Genomic DNA, 24,044 nt, shown 5'->3' on the forward strand with positions numbered 1-24,044 from the left:
AAAACTTTTTTTTTTTTTTTTTTTTTTTCGAGGTGAAAATGGGTATAGGTTTACCGTGGTTGTTCATGATCGCGGCAGCTGACTGCGTCTGCTGCCTTTTATTTGGTCATGTAACGATAAATTCAAGAAATTGTGTTTCCTTAGACTCCGTTACCATCGTGCCAGTGGATACAAGCGTTCTAACGATGTGCGTCACTTCATTCAGCTTCAGAAATGTGTTTCGCATCGAAAAAAAATTTAAATACTTAACGAATTTTGACAGCGATTGTGCACGCCCGTGTGAAATATTTTGTGGAGCGTTCACAATACGGTTGGCGGTGTTCTTGGTACGCATGGGTGTTTTATGAATATGTGTCGTTACCAACGTTGGATCAACTTGGCAGGGGCACACCTGGCACCGTCTGTCGAAATCATCAGATTCGAAGGGAACGAAACTCCACTTCGATGAAGTTCACTCACTGTTGCAACAAAGGACCGAAATCCGTTTGTTTGAGCAACGTTGGAGCATCGTTTGAGCAACACGGTGACTCCCGGAAAAGAACCGCGTATAAGTCATCGTTACTGCGAAGTCCAGGGCGTAATCCAACAGGGGCCTGCCGGTGAACGAAACTCGCCGCGGAAGGTTTCTGCAGCCGTTCACACTGCAAAGTCCCATCTTGGTCTCCGCAACGCCACATACTTTTGTTTACTGAGACTGCTCAGCGGCTCAACTCGTCCTCTCGTCGTGGTCCATCGTCCGCCCATCAGGGACTCGCACGTCTCGCCGGTCTTGCTTTCAGGCTGCTCTCGTTAAACCTATATACCAGACGGAGCGAGCGCAGTACTCCACCGCGCACAGCTGGGTGATTTCAGATAAGATCGACCAAAGGATGGCTAGTCGACATTTTCAAATCAACTGATGTTTTTATATGTTATTGTCTAGTGTCTGGTATGAACGAATCCAAACTTAGTTTTGACTAGAAAAAATACTTGGGGACAGGAAAAATCGTAAGGCATGAGGTGGTGGACAGTTGCATTAACGCGCACTGATGGAGGAGGCCCGTTTGAGAGTGAATAACTAAAGCGATAACATTAGGAGAACTCTAATACGTTTTAGGCGCAAACTATGGGTATAGCTTGCTTGTAATATAAAGTAATCATATTTATTTAAAATTTATTTATTTTTCTAAAAATTGACAAACATGCCTGCTCGAACGACAAATGGCAAGCTTTGGAGGTCTGTATCTCGTGAAATAATTTAATCATTATGATATAATTTGCAGATATTATTCTACTAATATATAGCTAATATTTAAAAAATAACTAAGGTATCTGTGTGATACAATAGTTAGGATATATTTAGTCAAACATGGAAAAAAAATCAAACAAAGAAAAATTCCGATGCGAATAAAAAAAAAAACACCACCCTCGATTTTTTTTAAATTTAGGTAACCTGTTATACTCTATTTCGGCATTCATTTCCATAAAAACATGTTGCATCATTATATTGAGAAAGAAGATACAACTCCCCAAAGTAGGGTCCTTTTTCAAAGCCTACACTTAGCAGTGTTTAATACAAGAACTGACTCTGAGTTCCAGTTTCATGAAACCAACACACATCTTTTATATATTTTTATTCAGATGAGGCCAATGATAACTAAAGAAATCGTTCACACACTTAAATTAAGGAGAAACTACTGTGTACAAAGAGGTATCATATTACGGACTAGTGATCCGAGAAAAGATCATGCAGCCATCGGCCACTAGGAACTTTGTTTACTTTATTCTCGTGCGACACTATATGCTATTCCCTCTTCCGCTCTACCTTCATCTCTCTCTCTCTCTCACATATATATCCCTGATATATATCCAGAACAAAAACATGTTCAAGCATTCCCTTTCTGCGTGGTAGTGTTCTGTGGCTAGCAAAAATCATTTCCTCGCTAAGCTCACGATTATGGCAAAATAGTTGCCGGAAACCGCAGACGATACTCGTCGCTAGTTCTGGCAAAACGGCCGATACAATCTTTTTTTCGCATTTCCCCGCTCGCTGTCAAGGACAAGGGGGTTCGCTTCAACCAGCAAAACATGGCCGCCGACGCCTGTTTACTGAGCAGTCATGCCTGTCGCCATCTCACTCGCTGGCGTCACGGGCGATAATATCAGGCACAAAGGGGCACACCAACCGGCAGCATTATCCCCAAATACTCGAGCCTCGCGTAAATACATAGAGTGTAAACGCTGTCGCCATGTTATCGTAGTAAGACCGCCCCCCCCCCCCCCCCCCCTCCCCCAACGGGGGACTGCAGTACGCGACGGCGTACTAACACAACGGCGACGATATCGACATCGCGGGCTCCGAATTTTCCCATAGTTCTACTCCACGGGCATTTCTCGAAACGCTTGATATTGTGTACGCCCGCCTGGAAGGATTTCTGGCGCGTAGTTAAGATAAGGCGGTTCTCCGCGGCAAAAGAAAGCAATTTCACAAAAGCTTAAAAGCGGCGGCGACGCGTGTGCGGTGAACGCTTGTAGTTTTGGTGTAGACAGGGTGTGTGTGTTCTCGTTGTTGACACCAGCCGGCGATAAGGCACTGCAGGCGGTAGCTCAGTACAGCAAGGGCTAATCCGAGTGACCATCAACGTAACCCCACCGCCAACCCCTCGCGAACCGGTCGCCGACATGGCTCAGGCTGTGTCATGAACCACGTGGTAGAAGCTCGGGTGCTTTCATATCAGCGCGTGGAGGGACGACAGTGCGATTCCGGAAAGTCTTTTTCGAAGGCCGCTGACCACAATTTTTTGTCTGGAGACTTTCCCTCTTTCTTCCTTTGACGTGGATCAAGCTTTGCCGACAGCCTCAGTTGTGACCTCTCTTTTCAAATGTACGTTTGCAGTGAGTGAGCTCCTCAGCCTCGGACTTGTCACTTGTGCACCCAGTAGTTCTTTCACTTGGCAATTATATGCCATCAGTTGGGGTTTAATTTCGATTATTTATGTATACATTATGAAGACGTCCTGGAGCTCCGAACGAGTGTTTTGTGCAGATTACTTTTGCAAACACAAAAAGACTATACCAAAGCAGCGGAATTTTCGAAGTGTTGGCGAGTTGGACCTAAACTCGTTGAAGCAAATTCTTCCGCCTGACTGTTCCACCAAAGTGAGTGCGACGGACTACCTGTGCTACCATTGCTTCATGCACATCACTAAGGAGATCTCGATGCGAAGCTCAGAGCAGTGCCCTGACATATTTGTGCCAGCTGAAGAAGCAATTGAAGATCTAAATCGCAGCATACTACCTACAGATGTGTCGCCGCTGAGACAACCAAGCGTCGTAAAAAGTCGGGACAGGCCTGCCTATGTCAAGAGAAAGCAGACAAAACTGGAGCAGGTTGCTGTCAAGAATATACGCTCAAGGCTACGTATTGCGTACGACAGGGACGCACCATCGGGGTCGTCCGAACCAACATGCTCCACATGCACTGAGTGGGTGGACAACTTTCGGCAGGCCTTTGAAACCGCCACCTCTCTCCGGGAACGTTGTCAACTGCTTACACTCCTGCCGTCAACACTGACGAAGAATGAGGTTCAAAAGATGATTCCACAGGCCTCAATGTACCTCATGAGTAAATCCCGAAAACTCAAGGAAAAGCATGGCGTGTGGTATGAGCCGGATCCTTACACGAGGTGCAAGGTGAGCCCTGAGAACCTGTCTGCTGCCCTAGAGTACTTCACGAAAGACGAGCTACAATGTTCGCGCCAAGGTCCCAACCAGAAGGACGTCATCTCTGTCATGCTCAACGGAGAGAAAACGTTCGTGCCAAAGCGCTTCATGACACGCTCAATACGAGAGGCCTTCCGTATATACAAAGACAAGCATCCCGATTCCGGCGTTGGGCTAACGAAATTTTATTCGTTGCGCCCTAGATGGGTCCAATGTATTCCACACCAGGAAGTGTGCGTTTGTGTGCGCTGCGCCAATTATTATCTTTGTATTGCCGCTCTAGAGAACGTTACAGGCTCAACATTCAACACTGGTGAAATGAACTCGGCATTTCTGTGCGACCCAGCAACAGAACTGTGCCTTCAAGGAGACTGTGATCACTGCCCAAAAGGCCAGTTTCTTACACTTCAGGAACTTGATATCCCGGAGGATGAAGAGATTGTGCTTGCAACATGGGAGTCCGGCGACCTTGTGAAAAAAACTTTGGAACCTGAGACTTTCCTAAAAGTCATCCAAGTGACGGTTGGAAGTTGGGTACTTCACAACCATATCCGGCAAACGCAAGGTAAAGCGATCTACGATGAAAAACAGTGCATGCAACGCGGGAGCATTGTCTTTCATTTTGACTTTGCTGAAAACTGGACCATCGTGCTTCCTGACGAAGTGCAAGCATATCACTGGAAAAAAAAAACAAGTTTCGATATTTACATGTGTAGTGACGACAAGAAAATCTACAAACAGCTTTGCCATCATCAGTGAGGACCTGTGTCACGACGCCGCTCACGCTTGCTTGGCTCTAGAAAAAGTGAAGGAGTGGGTTGAAGACAACGTTGCGGTATACTCGTACGTGACGTACGTAAGTGACGGCGCCGCCAGTCATTTCAAGAATCGCTACCAGCTTCACCAATTTGCAAAGGACGATTGCCCACAAGCCCAGTGGTTATTTTCTGCATCTGGACATGGGAAAAATGCATGTGACGGAGTTGGCGGACTCGTGAAGCACCAGGCCACGCTGAACAACCTGAGAGAACGTTCAGTAAGCGCAATTCAGACGGCCAGGACAATGGTGAGCGTTCTATCAAAGAAACTGAAAGGCGTGCATCTTGTATATCTGGACGAAAATGAGGTTGTTCGGTATCGTGAACAAAAAAAAAGAAGAGTGGCTGACGGTGCGCGCCTTCCCTGGCATTCAGTCTTGGCACGCGTGGCGGCTCAGCAAGTCATCAACAGAAGGGACCTGTGACGTATATGTAGCACGGACAGTCGGATCTGTTTGGAAGCAACTTTATTAAATGGGCACAGCGAGGAAAACCTTAGCGTAAAGTGCCGAATTTGATTTCCCAAGGACTGCTCATTTTGAATGCAGGGACATCTTACTTATCACATTTTTCTTCACGGGGTATTTAACCTACTGTTTTTGTTGGTGGTTACTAATAATTTTTATCTGATCACTATAAAAAAAATCCCGAAATGTTATCCTCGAGCAGGATAAAATATATCGGCTTGCCACGATTCATTCATACACCGAGAGCTTCGAAGCTGCTCCAGTTAGGCACTATGGCATCCGTCACCTGAAATTGTTTGTAATCGTAAATACACAGCCAACCTAAATATCTTACTATTATATCTTTGTTTTTGTGTGTGGAAGTAAAGTTATTTATTTTACTCTAGATGTAAAATATACCGGAAGGTACAACTTCACACTGCATCATCTTTTCTCAAATCATTAGTCTCTAATATGATACCACTTTGTACGCTTATGTAAAATGCTGTATATAGTTTCTCCTCCCTTTTACTGTGTGACCGATCGCTCTTTTTATCAATGACCTCATCTGAATAAATGTATATAAAAGATTTGTGCAAGTTTCATGAAACTGGAACTCAGAGTCACTTCTTGTATAGGACACTGCTAAGTGTAGGCTTTGAAAAAGGACCCTACTTTGGGGAGTTGTTTCTTCTTTCACAGTGCTATGATGCAACATGTTTTAATAGAAATGAATGCCGAAATAGAGTATAACAGGGTACCCAAATTTAAAAAAAAATCGAAGGTGGTGTTTTTTTTTTTATTCGCATTGGCATTTTTCTTTGTTTGATTTTTTTTCCCATGTTTGCCTAAATATATTGTAACTATTGTGTCACTCAGATACCTTATTTATTTTTTCAATAATAGCCATATATTAGTAAAATAATGTCTGCAAGTTATGTAATAATGATTACATTATTTCATGAGATACAGATTTCCAAAGTTTGCCATTTGTCGTTCGAGCAGGCATGTTTGGCAATTTTTAGAAAACTAAATAAATTTTTAATAAATATTATTACTTTATATTACAAGCAAGTTGTACCCATAGTTTGTTTGTAAAAAGTTTTAAAATTCTCCTAATTTTATTGTTTTAATTATTCACTTTCAAACTTGCCCCCTCCATCAGTGCGCGTTATTGCAACTGTCCACCTCTCCCTGCCTTACGATTTTTCTTGTCTCCAAATTTTTTTTCTGGTCAAAACTAAGTGTGGATTCGTTTATACCAGACACTAGACAATGTCATATAAAAACATCAGTTGATTTAAAAATGTCGACCAGCCACCCTTTGGTCGATCTTATCTGAAATCACCCAGCTGACACATCGCGCACCGCGTCCGCTCCTCGAGTTTTGTTTGGTAAAACCTTCCGGACGCACGATAGACCACGACGAGCTGGTCGCGGTCCGCGTCTGCTCCTCGGGCCCTCGCGGCCACGGCGTCGCACGCCTCGACTCGTTCACGTAAACCCTACCGGACGGAAGCGAGCGCAATGGAACGGTCACAGCCCATACAACAAATCACCCAACTCGCATGTGATAGGGTCACGTTACTGCAAGTATCGTTTAAACTTTTTATGACCAGGCACCAAAAAAGTCGTCGCGTGATGCCCTCCCCCGTGGTCGAAGTCGTATCTCGACGTAATCCAGTCGGACGCTACCTTTATGCATGGCAAACACACACACGAACGGCGCATAAAAACAAAAGCTATATTGAGATTTATCTCGCCAAGTGGCGAGCGATAACGCTTTCTAATGTACGCAAGGGGTGGCGTGTTCCTCCATGCTCGCCCCTGTCGTCGTGGAGGAACGGCGATCACGTGGAGAGTGAGAAGATGATGACGGCGAGCACGAGGAAGGCTGCCGTCCAGCAGCCGTTTGTCACCAGGCCCCGGAGCACGTACGGGTTGGTGGCGGTGTAGTTGCGCAGCATAACGCCGCGCATGCTGTGCACCGGAAGGGCCTGCGGCACTGCCCAGCTCACAGTGCGCAGCAGGGCGGGCGTCCCTTCGATGGGCCACAGCACCCCTGCGGAAACGGACAGTGGCGGAAAATCCCCAAAAGGCCGGGCGCCAGGCGCGCAGTGAATTGTGGGAATGTCCTGTATGCTCCTCGATACTCCCGCTGCATTTACCGCGTGATACCGTAGACAAGGAGAAGAGGCCAGTGCTAGAATCTTCTAGATAAAAAAAAAAAAAAAAAAGCCGTATAGTGCTAACACCGTGATAGGTTGAGAGTTCAGGGGGAAGCTCCTCCCATCCTCTTTCCATTCTAGCAGAGTGAACGCTGGAGAGGGTATTGTGTTCAGCCATCACCGCCTAGAAGACAAGGCCGTACTGATCCTCCAGTGACGTCAAGGGCGTTGGCTGACGGACGCCGCGGTACTGTGTGGAAGTGAGCGAATCGCGCGTGTATTTGCCGTCGTACGAACAAGTGTTAGTGGAGAAAAACGCGCCTAGCGAGCCAAAAGTCAATCTATTAACAACATTTGGGCTCGGAAACATTTGACTGCGCAGAAGGTGATCAAGCACCCCGTGGTACGGCGAAAAAAAAAAGAAAAAAACGATTCTAGTGTGGACGAACCATCGTATGAACGACGTAATTGATAATCAAAACTTGTTTTATTAGCTATTATGCCAGGTATAAATGAATATTGAAACACAAAATATGTTTTACGGCACTTAGTACTATTACTTTGCAAGGGTATTGTTATCATTCATAACTAAGAAAAAAAGTGCGAAACAAAAATACGAGAAAAACGGTTAAAGTGCAGGCGAGCTGGTGTGGTTGACTTTCTTCTCCCCATCTCTGTCTTATTTCTGATCACCATATCGTTCTCTTTCTACCTCTCCGATCTCTTTCACTCCTTCTTTCTCGCTTTTAGTTTATTTTCGCCTTTTCTCTCGATCGTTCTTTCAAGCCCATCGAAGCACTAAAATTTGTGCACCGATGCCGTCCACTCGCTGCAACTTTTTCCGAGCGTGATTGTTTCTGCGGAAATCCGAGAGTCCAGGGTGATTTACGCCACCTAAATCTGCCTGAAGCGACAGTCAAATACGATGCTTACCTGCTTCTCAAAAAAGAGTCGAGATTCGGATTGAACGGACTTTGCATCAACACCGGAATGTGCAACTCCAAGCATCGGCGAACCGGTGATTCAGCAGACGCTATCGTCTTCAGCAGAATGATCTGATCAATCCGTCAGTGCGGAGCATTCTCCAATCCCTTAAGCCACTCATCCGAATGACCTCGGGACTTACGCCGGCAAGTCGATAAGTGGGACTATTTCGGGATCGTTACCCTTCCGTTGCCCAAGCTTGTGTGCCGAATTCACCCGCTTAGATTATAATTTATAATTATTTAAGAGTAATATTTTTAATGTTTTATCGTCTTTCCTGTGAATATTTAGGCCGATGATTTTAATAATTTTCGAAGAGCTACATCACTGGAGTTTTTTTTTCAAGACTACCTAAATTACTTTTGCGTCTAGGTAGCCGAATTTACTTCTCATACACTATGGCCACAAGGAGACGCGGCCATGCTGCAATACAGCACTGGGAGGACACGTGTTTGGCTTTGACAGCTTGTATTGGGTCGCTGGAACCGTAGCTTTTGTCGTCTGCGAAGTTACGTGAAATTGAGTGTATGGTGAACAACTTGGTTTTCGTAAAGACCTACGTTCCGCCAATTTCGCGATTTCATATTAATCACGAAAATGTTTTCCCGCGAATAATTTGCCCCCATAGCAACGACTACACCACGGATCATAAAAAATTGTGCCGGCGAAATAATTCCGAGAACGGTTGATTTCTGCGTTGCAGGTGCAGCACCGCAATCTCAGCAAAGCACGTCGAAGTTCATTCAATTGCAACATATAGCTCGGAAATAAAAAAAAAAAAAGTTGCATAGCTTTCCTAAACCTTCTCCCCCTTCGCCCCAGGCCCACCGCGGCACAGTCGCTTCTAAGCAGTCAGTTCCCGGAATGGACCTTTTCCGAGAAGCGTTCTGCGCACGCGCGAGCGCCCGATGCCAAGCGGTGGAAGTCGGCACGAAAAAATCGAGGAAATTCGGAATGAGGCTGTAAATCGACGAGTAGAACACGTAATTGCAGCATATATATAATTGTGTTACACAAAAAAAGAAAGTGGACGGAAAGAAAAACACGACGTTTGGGTGGACGCTACGGATTTCCTTCTTTAAAGTCGCGCTAGGCCTACCTCGTTGCATTAGGCACGCGACGCTGCTCAGAGAGCGAAGCAACTGGTAACGTAGCTCCCATTATTGATTGGTAGCGCAGGTCACTTCCTCGATTTTTTAGTTCGCGCAGCCACCGCCTGGTGCCGTCGGTATATGGAAAAGGTCCATTCCCTTCGGCGCAGCAAAGGGCGCTGCACTTTTCAGCACCCGTATGTTGCAAGTCTCGTAACGCGGGATCGAGGAACGTGACGTTTGTCCGCACTTACCGCCCATCAGCAGCGCGGGGTACAGGGCCGCTAGGGAGAGCAAGAGGGCCGTGGCCTCGTCCTTGGATATGGATGACGTCAGGAAGCCTGCAGGGAAGTCGTTGTGTTGCTTTCTCAGTAACCGACGGTGGTTAAAACAGAAACTAACCTAGAGTCATGAAACAAGCCTAATTAAGGGCCGTTCACAAACCTGTGCTTGGTTAGGACCGAGTTCTTGTGATCTCTTGCGACGAGAAAACACGCTGACGTTAATTAGTAATTTTTAAATAATTAGCGAACTAATTAGTAAGTATAGCGCATTTCCTGACGTTCGCCACCACAAGTGATGTGGTCCCGAGAAAATGATCATTTTACCTGGAATACACTTAGTTTTAGAAACTTTTGTCAGTACTCTTTGAAACACCCGGTGTAGTTGTTACGGACAGTTCGTTTGATCACGCAGGTGTGCACTGAAGCAACTGTGCTGTCAGGTGTCCTTGAAACGCGTGCTTGCCTGCACATCGACCTTGATACACTTCACGTCGTCGCCGCATATGGTAGTCGTACGGGATTCGGCTTTACAGTGTTTTCACCTTCTCAATGTATTGCGGCAGCGAGCTCCACGGGAAGGTAGCGGTCGCACGTCTCGAGCACCGATCAAAGCTGTGCACGGGCACTCTTCGCTTCCGAAATCCCACAGAAAGTTGACCCCGAGAATAGAAAGAACCGCTGAACTCGCGAAGCCATTGTGTTGTCTGCTAATAAGGCAAAACCGGTTTGAAACTTTTACAGGTTTTTGGTCATCGCTTTCTGGTACTGAGAGGATAGAAAAAGTATTCATGGTGAGGAATCAAGAAGACGCAATCATTACAGTATATTATATACTTTCTTATCAGACAATTTGTAACCTCTTGATTTGTCTATAAAAACGGCCCTAGCAACAGTTTGTTTGGAGCGGAGAGCCATGATGTGGACATCGTCACTTACGAAGTAAATGTAAAAAATGTTTCAACCAAAAAAAAAAAAACATAGTGCGCAAAAAAAAAAAAAAGAATTGGGAACCGCTAGTGTTTTACGGCCACCCGATAGATGGCGCCAGTGTGTTCGTCGGGAGAGATCTTAAGCGGTTTGGAGGCACACGGTCGTATGCAGTCGAAGCGTTGGAACCAGATTTGTTCGCGGCTTCTCAAACGTTGTTGAAGTTTGCTTTTCCAGAAGTTGGGCCGATCAGAGCAGTCGGTCAGCGGCAGCTCACCGGTTACGACGGTTTTCCTTCTCGCTTATATTTGATGGCGGCGTTCATAGTCGCCAATGGCGTATGCTTCGTGCGCTGGTGCCTTATGAAAAGAAAGAATGTGCCTTTTTGCGCCTTTTTAGGTCAGAGAGCAGATAAATACAAGCACTTAGGTGTATATGGATTAGAGGAAAAACAGATTCCCTCAGCAAATACGAAACATTTGTTACGAATATATGGTAGAGCGAAGAACAAAGGCAATGTTCAGAATTGAGGCACTATAATACCCTAATTACATGGGCACCCTTAACCGCAATTAAGTCTGGCCTCAGTCACCCCCAACTGCGTTAAGAATACTCTGTGACTGCGGAATCAGCCAGCGGTCATGATATTTAATCATCATGAGGACTAAAAATACAAGAATCAATATAAGAGGCAAGACTGGACATACCGAAATTCATCCCGCAGAAGGCCATGGTCACCGGGATGACGAAGCACATGAGCAAGCTGCCTCGTATCGGCGCGTCGAAGACATTCACGAACACGATGAGCATAAAGACCGTCTGCATGTACGCCAGCGCCATCTGGACCAGGGCGTGCCCAATGATTACCTCCATCGAGGTCACGCCTAAAACGGGAAGAGCTGTCAACGGGCTGCAGTCGTCGCGGCGCTTCCAGATCGTACGCAGACATTCCTCAAAATGAATGATATTGTTGCTTGTTCCTTCCTCGCCCAAGCAGCCTGATTCACGTATTTGTGTTCGAGTGGGATCGACGTCGTTTAACTGCTTGTAACCGCACACAACGAGAGAACATACTGGTGCAATGAGTCTATCGGACGTAGACATCTTGGAAACAATTAGCGCAGAGAACAAAGACAAGATGAAGATACGAACAGGACTGGCGCTACCATCAACTGAGTGTTTAATGGTTGCTTCGTATGGTGTGTATGTCTAACGCCTGTATGTCTGTAGGCATGTATGTTTAATGTACTATAATCGAAAGTGTGCATGTGAATGAACCGTACTTGATCGAATGAAACACATTTTACGAACCTACCGAAAGACAAAATCTTTGGCGGATTTTGTCGTTCCACGGAATCGTAACTTTTCTCTTTTTTTTTTTTTTTTTTACGAGGTAACATTTGCATAAATTTTTTCTTATTTCCTTTTTGGAGACCAGGTACGATGATGAAAGTGCCCGCAATAGGCTTGAGGTGTGCATGGGTGTCGAACCGAACCCGAACCGAAAACCAGAGCAAAACCGTTAGTTTTAACCGAATGGGGAAAACAAAAGAAAAAAAGAAGAGGAACTGAAATCAAGCATGTAAATTGAGCCTGAACCGGAACAGCCCCGTAATCTCATGTGGCGCTTGCCGGTTCATTAGAAAACGGTTCGACGTAATAAAATTAGAACCGCGCCCGGCGTCTGCGGCGCAGTTTTGACTAGACAAACGACGGCGACGTAGAAACAGCTCAATAACAGAGCTGGCCAAATTACTCATATTTTGTAATTAAATTACATTACTAATTACTTCACTGAAAATTGCTGAAACGTAATTAAATTACATTACAAATTACCACAGCCAGCAAGTAATTAATTACCATTACAAATTATTTTTAAAAGTAATGACATTACTTTCGCATTACTTTTGTATACTTTTAAATATAAAGGAGCTGTTGATAACTTCCTTTTACAGATAACTTTATTTACATTATTTACACAGTTCATGGCACACAGCTAGAACTCTCTGTTGCATGTTTACCGATGGACAGAGGAACGCACGCGACTGATCCGCTTCCCACCCCAACCCGGACAACTATTTTTGGAAATGACTGAGGACCCTACGCGGATTATCTCTGGGAGGGGGAGAACACTTGTCAGTGTTCGCAAAATCGCGTCGAGGGCCGTTCCACCAGGGGCCTTAGTTCGACCTACTTCCCCTCCTTCGTTTCTCGAGAATGTCGAGCAGAAAAGCGCGAATGGAAGGCACTTACCAGCCCTATTTCTCACAGTGGAAGATAGCATAGAGAGGGTATGCAATATGCATCAGAAAAAGTAAGCGGAAACGTTCAAGAGGGGCCAGAAAACGTCGAATGCAAAACCGCAAAATATAGGTAGAGCATCGCGCTGAGCGGGTTTTCACAGTTCAAGAGAGTGGCAGAAAATGTCTAGCTGATAGCGGGCGCGACAGTCGCACCAGCCGCATTAGCATTAGCAACATAGCGGCGGCCAAAGAGCGTTTTTTGGAAAGGTGTAGAGGAAAAAGAAAAAGTAAAATAAAAAGAAAAGCGCTCTTGTATGTATTGTGGACACAAAAAATATGCCTGGTGCGAAAAAGTAATTAGGTAATTTAATTACAATTACCGTCGCTAGAGTAATTCATTACATTACTAAATTACCTGCTACAAAAAGTAATGAATTACATTACTAATTACTGGAACAAGTAATTAAATTACTGTAATTTCATTACTGTAATTACATTACTGCCAGCTCTGCTCAATAATAATGAAACAAAAAAGAATTTGACGTTTATGCGCAATACGACTTGGCGTCGGCGCGGTGGCGTGCACTTCTATACTTTTTTTTTCACCTTACCATGGACCGCAAAGGACGGGACACCGAAGCCAATCCATAGCTCGGATCGTCTCACGTGCCCTTCCGGTTGGGCGGTGCGACGCGGGGAGGACGAAGTCACGTGACAAGCTACGAGCTGTGGAGTGGCGCGGGCGTAGCGTCCATCATGGAACATAGTAAAGTGAAGCGGTATCTGACTATGCCAAGAGGCTACAGAGGTATTCCTTCTGTGGTGTGTGTGTGTGTTTCTTTCTGCTGCTAAGCAATTTTTCTGAAGGAGAGAAAAATAAAGTACAGATATCAAAAACAAAAATAAAAACAGTCTACGGACTTCGGCGCGTTTATTCCGCGCTGGCAAAATCCAAAACAGCCCACAGCCCCTGCAGGACGCTGCTTGAAAACGCACAAAGCATTCTTGCTTTGTTTCTAAAGCGGCATGTCTCCCGTTTTCTTTTATTTACGTTTTTGTTTTCTTTTAATCATCTTTAGAACGCCGTTCACCGTCTTTCTCCTCTTGAACTCAGTCGTTCGAGCAAGGCGTGCGGGATGGGTAGTCTCCGAATTCCTACGTTATACACGGTGCGTGCTACCGTCACGGTGTCGCTGTGCGTCCCGGCTGATTGACTATTCACATGGGACTATATACTGCGGTTTGGTTTCTGATCGCTTGCATGACCACTTAATTTGCGTAGAACGGTGTTTGCGATAAAAAGTCGAGATGGCGAGACGAAATTAAGCCTATATGTGTTCTGCTATCCTCATTCCCGCAGCACGGCTTCTGATGACCTCTTTTTTTCTTTTTTTTAATGTCGAAAACGCCCCGTTAAATGCACGTTTTTTTTTTTTTTTTTTTTTTTTTAACGACTTGGAGTCGTGTATTTTTCTTTTTAAGAACCGGTCCGAACCAGTTTGCGCTTGATAGAACCGGGAACCAAAACGTTATTTTGAATTCATCACTGAGCCGGAATCGAGACGGAACCGAACCGGAACATAATGCAAAGCTACTGAACCCGAACCGAACCAGTGTAATGACCGGTTCGACTCCTTGGCATATATCTGTTGTTTAATGGACTCGTCTTACACTTCTTATACATTAAATACTCATTTGGCGCGCTTGTACTGTCTGGTCTTTTGCACTAATTGCTTTCAATGTGTTTATCCATCTATCCAAACAGTTAATTTCTATTCTCTGGGTACCCCTGGAACTATTCCGACCCGCGTATGATTTACGCATCATCCTTTACATGAAGACATTTTGTCAATGATACTAACGACCATTTATTATATTCAGCGCGTAAACGTAATCTCGCAAATAAAAAAAAAAATAAATAAAAGAAAGTTTAGGTCTAGTCATACGCAGATCGGAATTCGTATTCCGTGGCTACCTGTCAGATGGCGTCCCACTCGCTTCCAGCAAGTGTGTCGTGAGGCCGTGTCACAGCAACACCGGAACGTCAGAGGGAATGTATATTTCTTAGAACACTTTATAAGGTTACTGGGTAACTGCTGAAAATTATTTACATTACGGTAGTATTTGATTGCCATGCTATTTGCAGAATAACGTCCCGTAACAGATTCCGCATGGCGGAAACATTGGGTGCACACTTTGCCGCACGCTTCGGGTCGGCATATCACACCGTCAGAGGCCTTACGCTATACGCGACAGGTATAGACTTTTGCAAAAATCGGCTTCTGCGCGCCGCCATCTTGGTCTAAAGGGCTGTGGAACGCTTTCTGAGCATGCGCTGTTGATCTGTTGTGCGGTATATCGAACGCTGCGCATGCGTTTACAGCTCAATGACTCAGCATTTTTCTTCAGGGGGATAAGCGTTGCAAAGGTCTATGCCCTGAACTCGACATGGGCACTCTTGCAGTTTACATTTACGTGTCATTTCCGAACATTCCACGACGCTTCTGTTCCGTCAGTGCAACTTTCAGAGACGAACCGCGAAATTGGGCGATCGCCTGATCTTTGCTCATTCTGATCTACAACGTTCCTTTTCATTGAAAGGAAGGAACTCTGCTTATTTAGGCCAGGACCGAATCTCGCAGCAAGATAAATTCCTGCGTCTACACGCGTTTTCGAACGCTCAAATGTCTTTCTGAGCAGTTTATCCGAAATCAAATTGGGGGAAAAAAAACACAAAAAAAAAAAAAAACAGCACGAAAGACGGATGACAAGGGGAAGGGGCATACAAACACAAACTTCTGCACGATACAGCACGTAAACATTAAGTCGACCGGATAGACATATAAGCGACTACGTTCCCTAATCATGCCGATACAAACTTCCCGACTTCCTAATAAATTCAACCACGTAGTGCTTACACACGTGGCTGCGTCATTTTATCTTTTACCTCATGTCGACCTTCGTTAACTTTGAAGGCGATATACCTTTTGCAGCAGAGCGGTATCTGTATTGGGTCGAGCGTTGCACCCGTCCTCAATGACATTTATTTAGCGAAGTGTGACAGGGCCATTGATGAGACGTTAGATGAACGGGTGCTGAAAGTGCTTAGGTATGTCGATGATTACCTTATTGTGCTGAAATTTAATGAGAACTCAGGGGGTGAGAATAGCGGTTTCTAGGATGTTGGGTATGTTCACGGAATGTTATTCGGGCCTTAAGTTTCAGTGTGAGACCTCGAATGAGGGTGCCCTACATTTATTTTTATCTCAATCTTTGATGTGAGCCCTCCCATTTGTGTTGGTCTTATGAGCCTATAGGTCTAAGAAGGGCTCCTTGGTTACGATTTGGCTCACTCTGAGATTGTGAAAAGGGCAATTAAATTGTCTAGTCTTCGCGCCTCGTTGTTGAAGTCGTGCCATCATGTAGGTGCGGCGATAGTTTCCTGATGGCGATGGCTTCTCTTTGTGGGTCGTCGGGGGAGTTGTAGAGTCATTGATCAAGGTGTTTAGGGGGCCATTTTGTTCCATGGCAAAACAGACACTCGTTTTAAGACCTGTGGTCTTGCCGTGTGTTCGTAAGCTGTCGGTGTTAAGAAAGCTGCCAGTAAAAACGACTTACACGTTTCTTTTTCCATCATCCAAGCTGTTAAAATTATGTGCAACTATTAATCGAGGTGGACGTCCGGGAGCACAATGTGAGGTCAACCTCCGCAACCGGTACACGTTGCCTGCACATGTGTGGCAGTGTACCTAATCCCTTTCTCCTGTTGCAGTACGTATACATTGCACAGACGGGGACGTGCGTCCGGGTGAGGGAGGACTCCCTTTCCTTGCGCTCCTCGCCGTCTGGCTATCTCGCGGCCCATTGTGATAGATGTGCATGTTCTTCGCTATATTATGATATTAAGATTTTAACAAGTCACAGAAGCAAGACTGTCAGAGAAATTGACGAGGCTTTCCTTATTGACAGTTATGACAAGGGCATGTGTCTAAGCGCTGCGTCGGAGCCCTGGCGGGTGATGAGGTTGAATTTATTAGCACGTCGGGTAAGTTTGTGTTGGCGGCATGACTGGTAAATTGTGGGGGAGGGGGGTTATTGGGTTGTCTGTTTTTGCGTCTGTCCCGTCCAGTTTATGCTTGCTTGCTGCATCATGCACAGATAAAATTTCAGCTATTGCACCTGTCCATTACACGTTGGGCGGAGGACGGTATTATCATGACTGTGACAACTGAGAAAAAAAAAACACTCTTGAAGGACATTTAACACGCACACCACGAGATGTGGCTCTGCTAACACATTTAATAACGTTTGCTGTCCGAGAGCATAATATAAACCTGCGAATTGCATTGCGACAATTGAGCTCAAATAGTGTTCACTCCCAATGTTATATATTAATGCGAAAGCATTAACTGGGGGGGTCCCATGGAGCGAGCCGACGTCATCAGCTCCAAGTGAGGCCAGCTCCTACGGCACCTAGTTTCCCCGATCCCAAAGGAGCAGAGTAAAGTTGATGGATTTCGGCTTCGGTCCGATTGGCTGACGCGCGTCGACGAGGCTCCCATTGGCCGCTTCGCGTCAGTTTCAACGACGACCACCCCATGGCGCTGCGTGTCCGTGCCGCGAGCGCGCCGGTAACACGAGGCGTCCAAGGTCAGGACGGCAAGGAGAGCTGGGAGAGCGCGCGATCGTCCGACGCAAATACGGTAGACGCAGAAGAACGACAAGCATGCTTTCGCATTCGCAACTCATAAGAAGTGTTTAGGTCTACCTCGAGCCTTTTTTTAATGCCTTATATGTGTTTAAGTATCTAAGTTGAAAACATAGAAATTAACTTCACCAGAAACTCAACACATATAAAGGAAATAATAAACAGCAAACATTTTTCGGCTTATTATTTCCTATCGATGCTTACTTTTACTAACATGCTCCCGAAAAAATTTTTTAACCTTATTAATTTTTTTTTTCGACTTTTGTGATCTGGCGTTTTGAGTTGTGTAACTGTCAAAAAAGTCTCCGCAGAAACTTTTTTTTTTTCATTTGCAGAGCAATATTTGAGAATATTAATTACTATAATTTACATATCATGTTGGCGTGCAATTTTCTCTCGCAATATTTTGCCACGAAGGGAAGGTGTACCACAGCGCATGCGTGGCAGCTCTCCTGTGAGAAAGACGGTCACTTCCCGCAATTGCTTTGATGAAAAATGGCTTACCATTGCGATTCGTGCGATTACCTGCGGCCTTCGCGCTTCCCCGTGCCCCGTTGTTCGGCAGCGCCATGAGTTGCATCCTGAATTTTACGGCACTGTGACATACGGGACATTTCGAAGAGTTTCTTGTCTCTAGCGGGACACGAGCCCCCAATGCGGGACAGTCCCGCGAGTCGCGGGGCGGGTGATCACCGTAACCACGCCTTGTTGTCCGGAGCACAGCCACGGCAATGACGTGGAGTAGTTTACTGACCCGCTACAGTGCAGCGATCCCGCAGCCCCTCCTCTTTCTCGGCCACGAGAAGCAGCGCCGTCAGCGAGATGGACATGGCGAACAGGGTCCTGTGGGACGAAACGCTCCGGTGACCTTTCGCACTCAGTGGCGGATTCATTGCGTGCGTGCGTGCGTGCGTATGTGTGTGTGTGTGTATGTGTGTGTGTGTGTGCGTGCGCGTGCGTGTGCGTGTGTGTGCGTGTGGTGTGTGTGTGTGTGTGTGTGTGTGTGTGAGAGAGAGAGAGGGGTCTGGATCATACTTGTACTTAGTCCATTTAAGTAACGAAATTACCTGTAATCCCTTACCTTTATCAGTACTTTTGTAAGGATATAATGATATATTTGACGAAGTAATACTAAAGTAATTTTCTTACTTATTTACGTAAGGGAATGATTGTAATCCGTTACTTTTCGCCTTCATTCAGGAGAGAAAGAAGCGAAAATATAAAACACTTTTAACAAAAAATATGCATATACAAAATGCAAAGTTTGGCGCTCTTTAGATGCTGAGAACCTTTCTTCACGTCACCTAAAGCCTCGATTCGAATATATTTTTTTTTTCGTGGCTTGGTTGTCTGCAATTAGTAACTCGTCAGCTTGCTCGCCCATGGCGAAGTGGGAAGCACACTGATACAAAGAACCGGACTCTCGGTGCTAACAATATTAGGCAAACTCTCAGAACAAAAAGTATCCTTCCAACGAAAAAATGAAAACAAGAAGAAAATTGTCAAAGTGCGCACGTGCTGATGTAGTGGATTTGTGCGCGCCTTTTCTTATTGTCTCTTCACTGCTTTGCCTTTAAAGACGAGAGGACACAAAACGATCGTCGACTACGCGCCTTCCGAAAGCTCGAGACAATTAACAATGCCGGCCTTCCTCGGTTATAGTGACTCCAACAGTTCGCATAATGTAAAAACAGGAGGAGACGCTCCGTTTTCCGCTGAATAAAGTTCAACACAGAAATCGACTGAAAATTGTATGACATTAACTGTCGTGCTGCTCAAAAGATATTAGAACTCTTATCGTCATTGGGAGATACGAACGTTTATTTTATTTTGTGCTGCTTTTCACCAAATCTTCTAAAAGCTTCAGGTTGCCTACATCCTTGTCACCCTTTCCGTGCAATGCGTTTCTTTGCTTTGTTTACAATACGACGACACGCCGTCGGTAATACATAACAACTTTCAGCGATGGTGGTGTCGCGGTGTCAGGATAACACTCTCTAGTTCCTGAATGATTGACTTCAGAATGAAGGTGCAGAGTGGAGGTGTGAATGGAGGTATGAGGTAAGGCTCTTGTGTAGCTCGTGTTTCACAAAATTAGAATTACTGCTGTCGCTGTGAGGGAGCGCTGCCGTTGCCTCACCTGACATTTAGCAGGAAAACACTGAGCTGTGGTACGGCCGACCCGTGCTACATGCCTTTTGGACGTCATCAAGAAACGGTAGGCACAGTATACGTGCGTCTATAGTTTCATTTTAATCGCCATTATATTTTTGTTTTCTGAGTGATTCTCTGATGTTTTTGCTGGTTATTTATCATCTAATTCACCGACGTATCAACCAAGGCACGACATATGTTCAGAGCTAATGGAAGATTGATATAAACATAATCGATAATTTAATTGTATGTTTAATTACCGTGTCCTTTTGTTTTTCTATAACACCGTTTGCCGATACTTGCCGGCTAAAATACGCCTATATACTATATCCATATACATTGATTTTATTTGAGGTTTAATGGTCTGTATCACAATTTCGATCGCTTTGCGATTCTAACAGCGTCCAATTCCGGCTGTTACAACGAAGCTTTGTGCTTTCACCAAAGCAGACAGCGGTTCCATTTTTCTCAAGAAGCACGCAGTGCAGTGGTTCAGGCATTCGTAAGTGCCCGAACTGAAAGGGTGTTCAGCGTCCGACGAGTCTTTCGAGAGCCAGCTGTTGCTCAAAGTCACAAAAGTGTGACTGGTGGCAACAATAAACGCTTTCATAACTCCCTTGTGTTTTGTGTCTTACCATGGGCCAGCAGGGTACAAAGTAACGGATTACTTTTTGTGGTAATGGTCACTTACTTTTATGAAAGGGGTATACGTGTAACTGTAATTAGTTACAATTTAACCTCGCGCAATTGTAAATCTAATTCGTTAATCTAAGTCTAATCGAAATGTTCTAAATAATGAGGGCTCGGAAGGGGAGAAGGGGGGGGGGGGGGGGGGCTTCCGAACCCTGAACCCTAATTCTGCATGTGGGAAATTTTTAGGCGGGGAAAAGGGGGACGGGGGGGGGGGGGGGGGGGAGGGGGGCGGGTTCTCAAACATCTGATACGCCGACCCCCTTTCCTCTCTGAAAGCGCCATGCATTCGCTCCTGTTCCCACCAATTTTCCGACCACGCACGATCGTTTCACGGGAGCCACAGAAAGGCGATCGGGTGGTCCTGGAAGTCGGCTCGCGGTGGATTCACTATTTTATAATCTAGTCACTCGGACACCCTTAACCGCAATTGAAGGGATTGTCCGTTAAATGTTGTCCTTCAGAAAACAATACACTTATATTGGCATTGCTTTTAGGAATATCATCCGCACGAGTAATTCAATTTTGAATAGAGCTCAACTGCTCAGATTGCACCCACAAAACACACAGAGTTTTTGTTGGCAAAAGCGGAAGCTCTGATTTAATATCATGCAAAGAGAGCCACGCTAGGTCTTGACTGCTGTCTCAGTAAACAAACTTCGTTCTTAGAAAGACCAGATTTACGGTATTGAGGGAAGCTGCGACGGTGATCTTTGTACGCACCATCAACCATGTTGATCAAAACCGGGAATAAGTCAACGCCCGCGACTCTGACGTTACCATGCCTGATGTGATGTCACGACACGACCAGTCAGGCCACTTGAGAAATTTGGCGTGAAGTTTCGTATTGATGTTCAGAATGGATTTAACTAATATTGGGGCGTCTTTTTATGAAATAAATATCACACCTGACCATATTTAGGCCCTCTTTACGTGACCAGCGCAAAAACTTAGTAACTTCAGGATTTCACCGGGCAGTCCCTTTAAGTGTGACCTCAGTTACACTAAATTGCGGTTAAGGGTGCCCGTATAACGGGTTCTCAAACCGGGTTTCCCAATAACCCTCATGAATTTATCGAGCGTCCAAACTTCCTCTACCATCGCCATACCTCGTTCATGTGTTCACAAGATTGAAGAAAGAATAAATATGTAGGACGAAGACGAGACAACCACATCTTTGAAAGATGTGGTTGTGTCGTCTTCGTGGTACATGTTTATTCTTTCTTCAATCTTGACCCGCACCAACACGCTCTTCGACCATTAATACAGGTGTTCTCCCTCTGCTTAAATCTACTTTAGGAGATATGGGCTATCCACTGATGCATAACTATGTGGCAAACGTTCCTTAGTATGCGTATATTTATCTTTGCGAGGGCTAGGCTTGTGCTGCAGTTTAATGCATCAGGACCAATACCAGGAAGAGCTTCTCGTCTGTCCTTCGAAAGGGATGGGCGTTTCTCGAGGTTGAAAAAGTTTGAGGACCCATGATTTAGTCGTTTAATTATTTCACCTTGAGCCTCCGGGCATCACGTAAGGGATGAGACACTATTCATATTGTCACACATTACAGGCGGAGAGACACGTGATGCAATAAAAAGCTAAGCGTTTAATAGGGCGAACTTGTGCCCAAAACAAAACCAGGGGTACAGGCGTCGAAGGTGGTGTGAGAGCTGGATCGACCGCTGGCGAAAGACTGCCCCTCTACAGCCACCGGGTGCATCGCGTACCACCTAAAAAGTACTAGAATAACACTGCCGCGTGAGATCCGGACACGCTATAACCACTGCGTTACTCCAATACACCTAGCAGACAAGCCCTGCGCGCGTTTCGTCCCCTAATCGTTATCACTAGTAGATACCCCCAGCGCCCCCTAGGTAGCCCTGATGTCCCTGATGTGTACCATCGTCTGCTACATCGCCTGCTCCATCGCCTGCTCCATCACCTGCTTCGTTGTTCATGCTGAGAACGAACTCACATTATTAGGCTGCTGAGACCGGAAATTTTGATGCTGTCGCATGCACCTTGCAAATGAACTGTGGTAGCTTGCTATCAGCTCTCGCTCGGCAGTCGTGCGCGCAGCTATGGCCGCCAGTGAATGCGACGTAGTTGTGACGCGGCCCATACTCTCGTCAAGCTTCAGCCTGTTTGTCGCTTGGGGCGGGTCGGGGATCTACTAATGATGACGTCATACGCAGGCCTTGTCTTCTGGGCGGTATTGCCAGAGCGGCCTATTAGGTCTGCGCTGCTCCCGACCCCTTTGGGGGGAAGCGAGTTGGTCGTAGTACTGTACGCGTTACAAAAGGAAAAGTTACTCGTTAAATGCAAAAAGAAAAAAAAGAAAACGAACGCGTTACTGATTCACGTTATGGTGAAAAAAACGCGTTACAGTTATCATTACGTATAACTGTAAGGCAAGTTAATTTTGTTTATTAAACGACAGCGTTTTTCGGTACTGGGACAAACGGCGTCGGCGTTTTAAAGCAATTGCATTATTTTCCCCTTCTTTCCTAACCTAGTCTCATTGCTTTTCTTCCTGCGGTAGTTAATTGAGTTGCATTTTCGTAGTTTTGAGGAAAGTAATTAGTACCGTAATTGCGTTTCAAAAGATATTTTATTATCCCTTAACTGACATAGGGTACGAGTGTAGTGGCAGAAGCATGCGTGTCCTTTCGCCCAGCTGCCGTATAGGAACCGTGCGCATCTAATTCAAGCCCCGAACAGGGCGCCCCTAGCGGCAAACGGGTCCATCGCATCGGGGAGCTTCTGCCAGTCGCTGCGTTGGTCGTGCGTTGTAGTGGGTTAGCGCTGTAATTTCTGAAATGGCTATTCCGCACCAAGAAAGCCGCAACAATTGCTGCGTGGTCGGCTGCAACAGTACGTCGAAGATTGCACACGGCACGAAGTACTACATCGTCCCTTCGAAGCCGTACGGCCGTACGAGGCGGAGTACTGCGCGACCTGCAGGTGCGACTACAGGTTAGTGGCGTTTCTTACCTTCTGTTCGCGCTTTGTTTAAGCTGCTGACGAATAATACAATTAACTTTTTTCTATTCTAGCGACGATGGAACAGCATCGACACCGACGGCAAACTCTAAAGTATCCGGCAAATACTTTACCGGAATCGAGAAGCGGAGTGCGGTCGCCCCCCTAAGCCTACACTTGGATGTTTCCATCAGCCTACAGGAAGATAGTAGTGGGAATCGCGGAACGGCGCGAAAAAAATCGCCCAGTTATTGTCAAGCTGATTCAGAAATAAACGTACATAATTACCACGGTCCACTCAACGCCAACTACATTTTTTTGCGGGCACGCTTAATTTTGTTAGCGGAGTACGGCGCTCCGTGACATCCACTTGTCCGTCGAAACGGACCTGCTTCACGTCGTATACGCGGCCAGATTCACGAAGGAGTTTTCCCTTCTTCATATTGGTACCACGGAAGAAGCTTTCTAGATTCGTAACCACCTTAAACCCCGTCGTAATCACCCCGGGAACACTATCCGCTGTGCTCGCTGTGCTGCTCATCGCCATTGCTTCCCCCGATGATTCTGCACCGGCTACCGAAGAAGTTTTCCGGATTCGTAATCGCCCTCTGTCCTCTGTGGTGTTCGTTGCTATTACTTCCCGATGATTTTGCGCCGACGGCACCGGCTACCGAAGGAACTTTCCGAATTCGTAACTGCCTTAAATTCCTTCGTAATCACGACGGGGAAACTGTCTGCCGTGCTGTTCGTCGCCATTGCTCCCCGATGCTCCTGCGGCGGCTACCGGTAGGTCGCGGCGAACAATAGGCGACCGCCGCGACACGGCCGGCATGCTCGCTTCCTATAC

The 24,044-nt window shown here is 45.8% G+C and overlaps 1 protein-coding gene across 1 annotated transcript; it reads right to left on the minus strand.

Annotated features, from left to right (window-relative positions):
• Nucleotides 1–6,614: 6,614 nt before the first annotated feature.
• Nucleotides 6,615–12,700, minus strand: LOC121046908 (ABC transporter G family member 20-like). Its single transcript, XM_042286720.1, has 4 exons — nt 12,674–12,700; nt 11,128–11,304; nt 9,464–9,550; nt 6,615–7,028 (listed from the first exon to the last, which is right to left on the minus strand). The coding sequence occupies exons 2-4, from the start codon at nt 11,291–11,293 to the stop codon at nt 6,817–6,819; spliced, it is 465 nt and encodes a 154-aa protein (XP_042142654.1). The 5' UTR covers nt 11,294–11,304; nt 12,674–12,700; the 3' UTR covers nt 6,615–6,816.
• Nucleotides 12,701–24,044: the final 11,344 nt, after the last annotated feature.

The sequence above is a fragment of the Ixodes scapularis genome, unplaced genomic scaffold (assembly GCF_016920785.2).
Source record: "Ixodes scapularis isolate PalLabHiFi unplaced genomic scaffold, ASM1692078v2 PGA_scaffold8__174_contigs__length_109621045, whole genome shotgun sequence".
NCBI classification, from domain to species: domain Eukaryota; kingdom Metazoa; phylum Arthropoda; class Arachnida; order Ixodida; family Ixodidae; genus Ixodes; species Ixodes scapularis.

Excerpts from the sequence above, each read along its gene's own strand:
- LOC121046908 (XM_042286720.1), bottom strand. The coding sequence starts at position 11,293 with ATGGAGGTAATCATTGGGCACGCCCTGGTCCAGATGGCGCTGGCGTAC. Across the intron at positions 9,551-11,127 it reads CTTCTGCGGGATGAATTTCG|GCTTCCTGACGTCATCCATA; the intron begins GTATGTCCAGTC and ends ACTTCCCTGCAG. Across the intron at positions 7,029-9,463 it reads CCCCGCGCTGCTGATGGGCG|GGGTGCTGTGGCCCATCGAA; the intron begins GTAAGTGCGGAC and ends CCGTTTCCGCAG.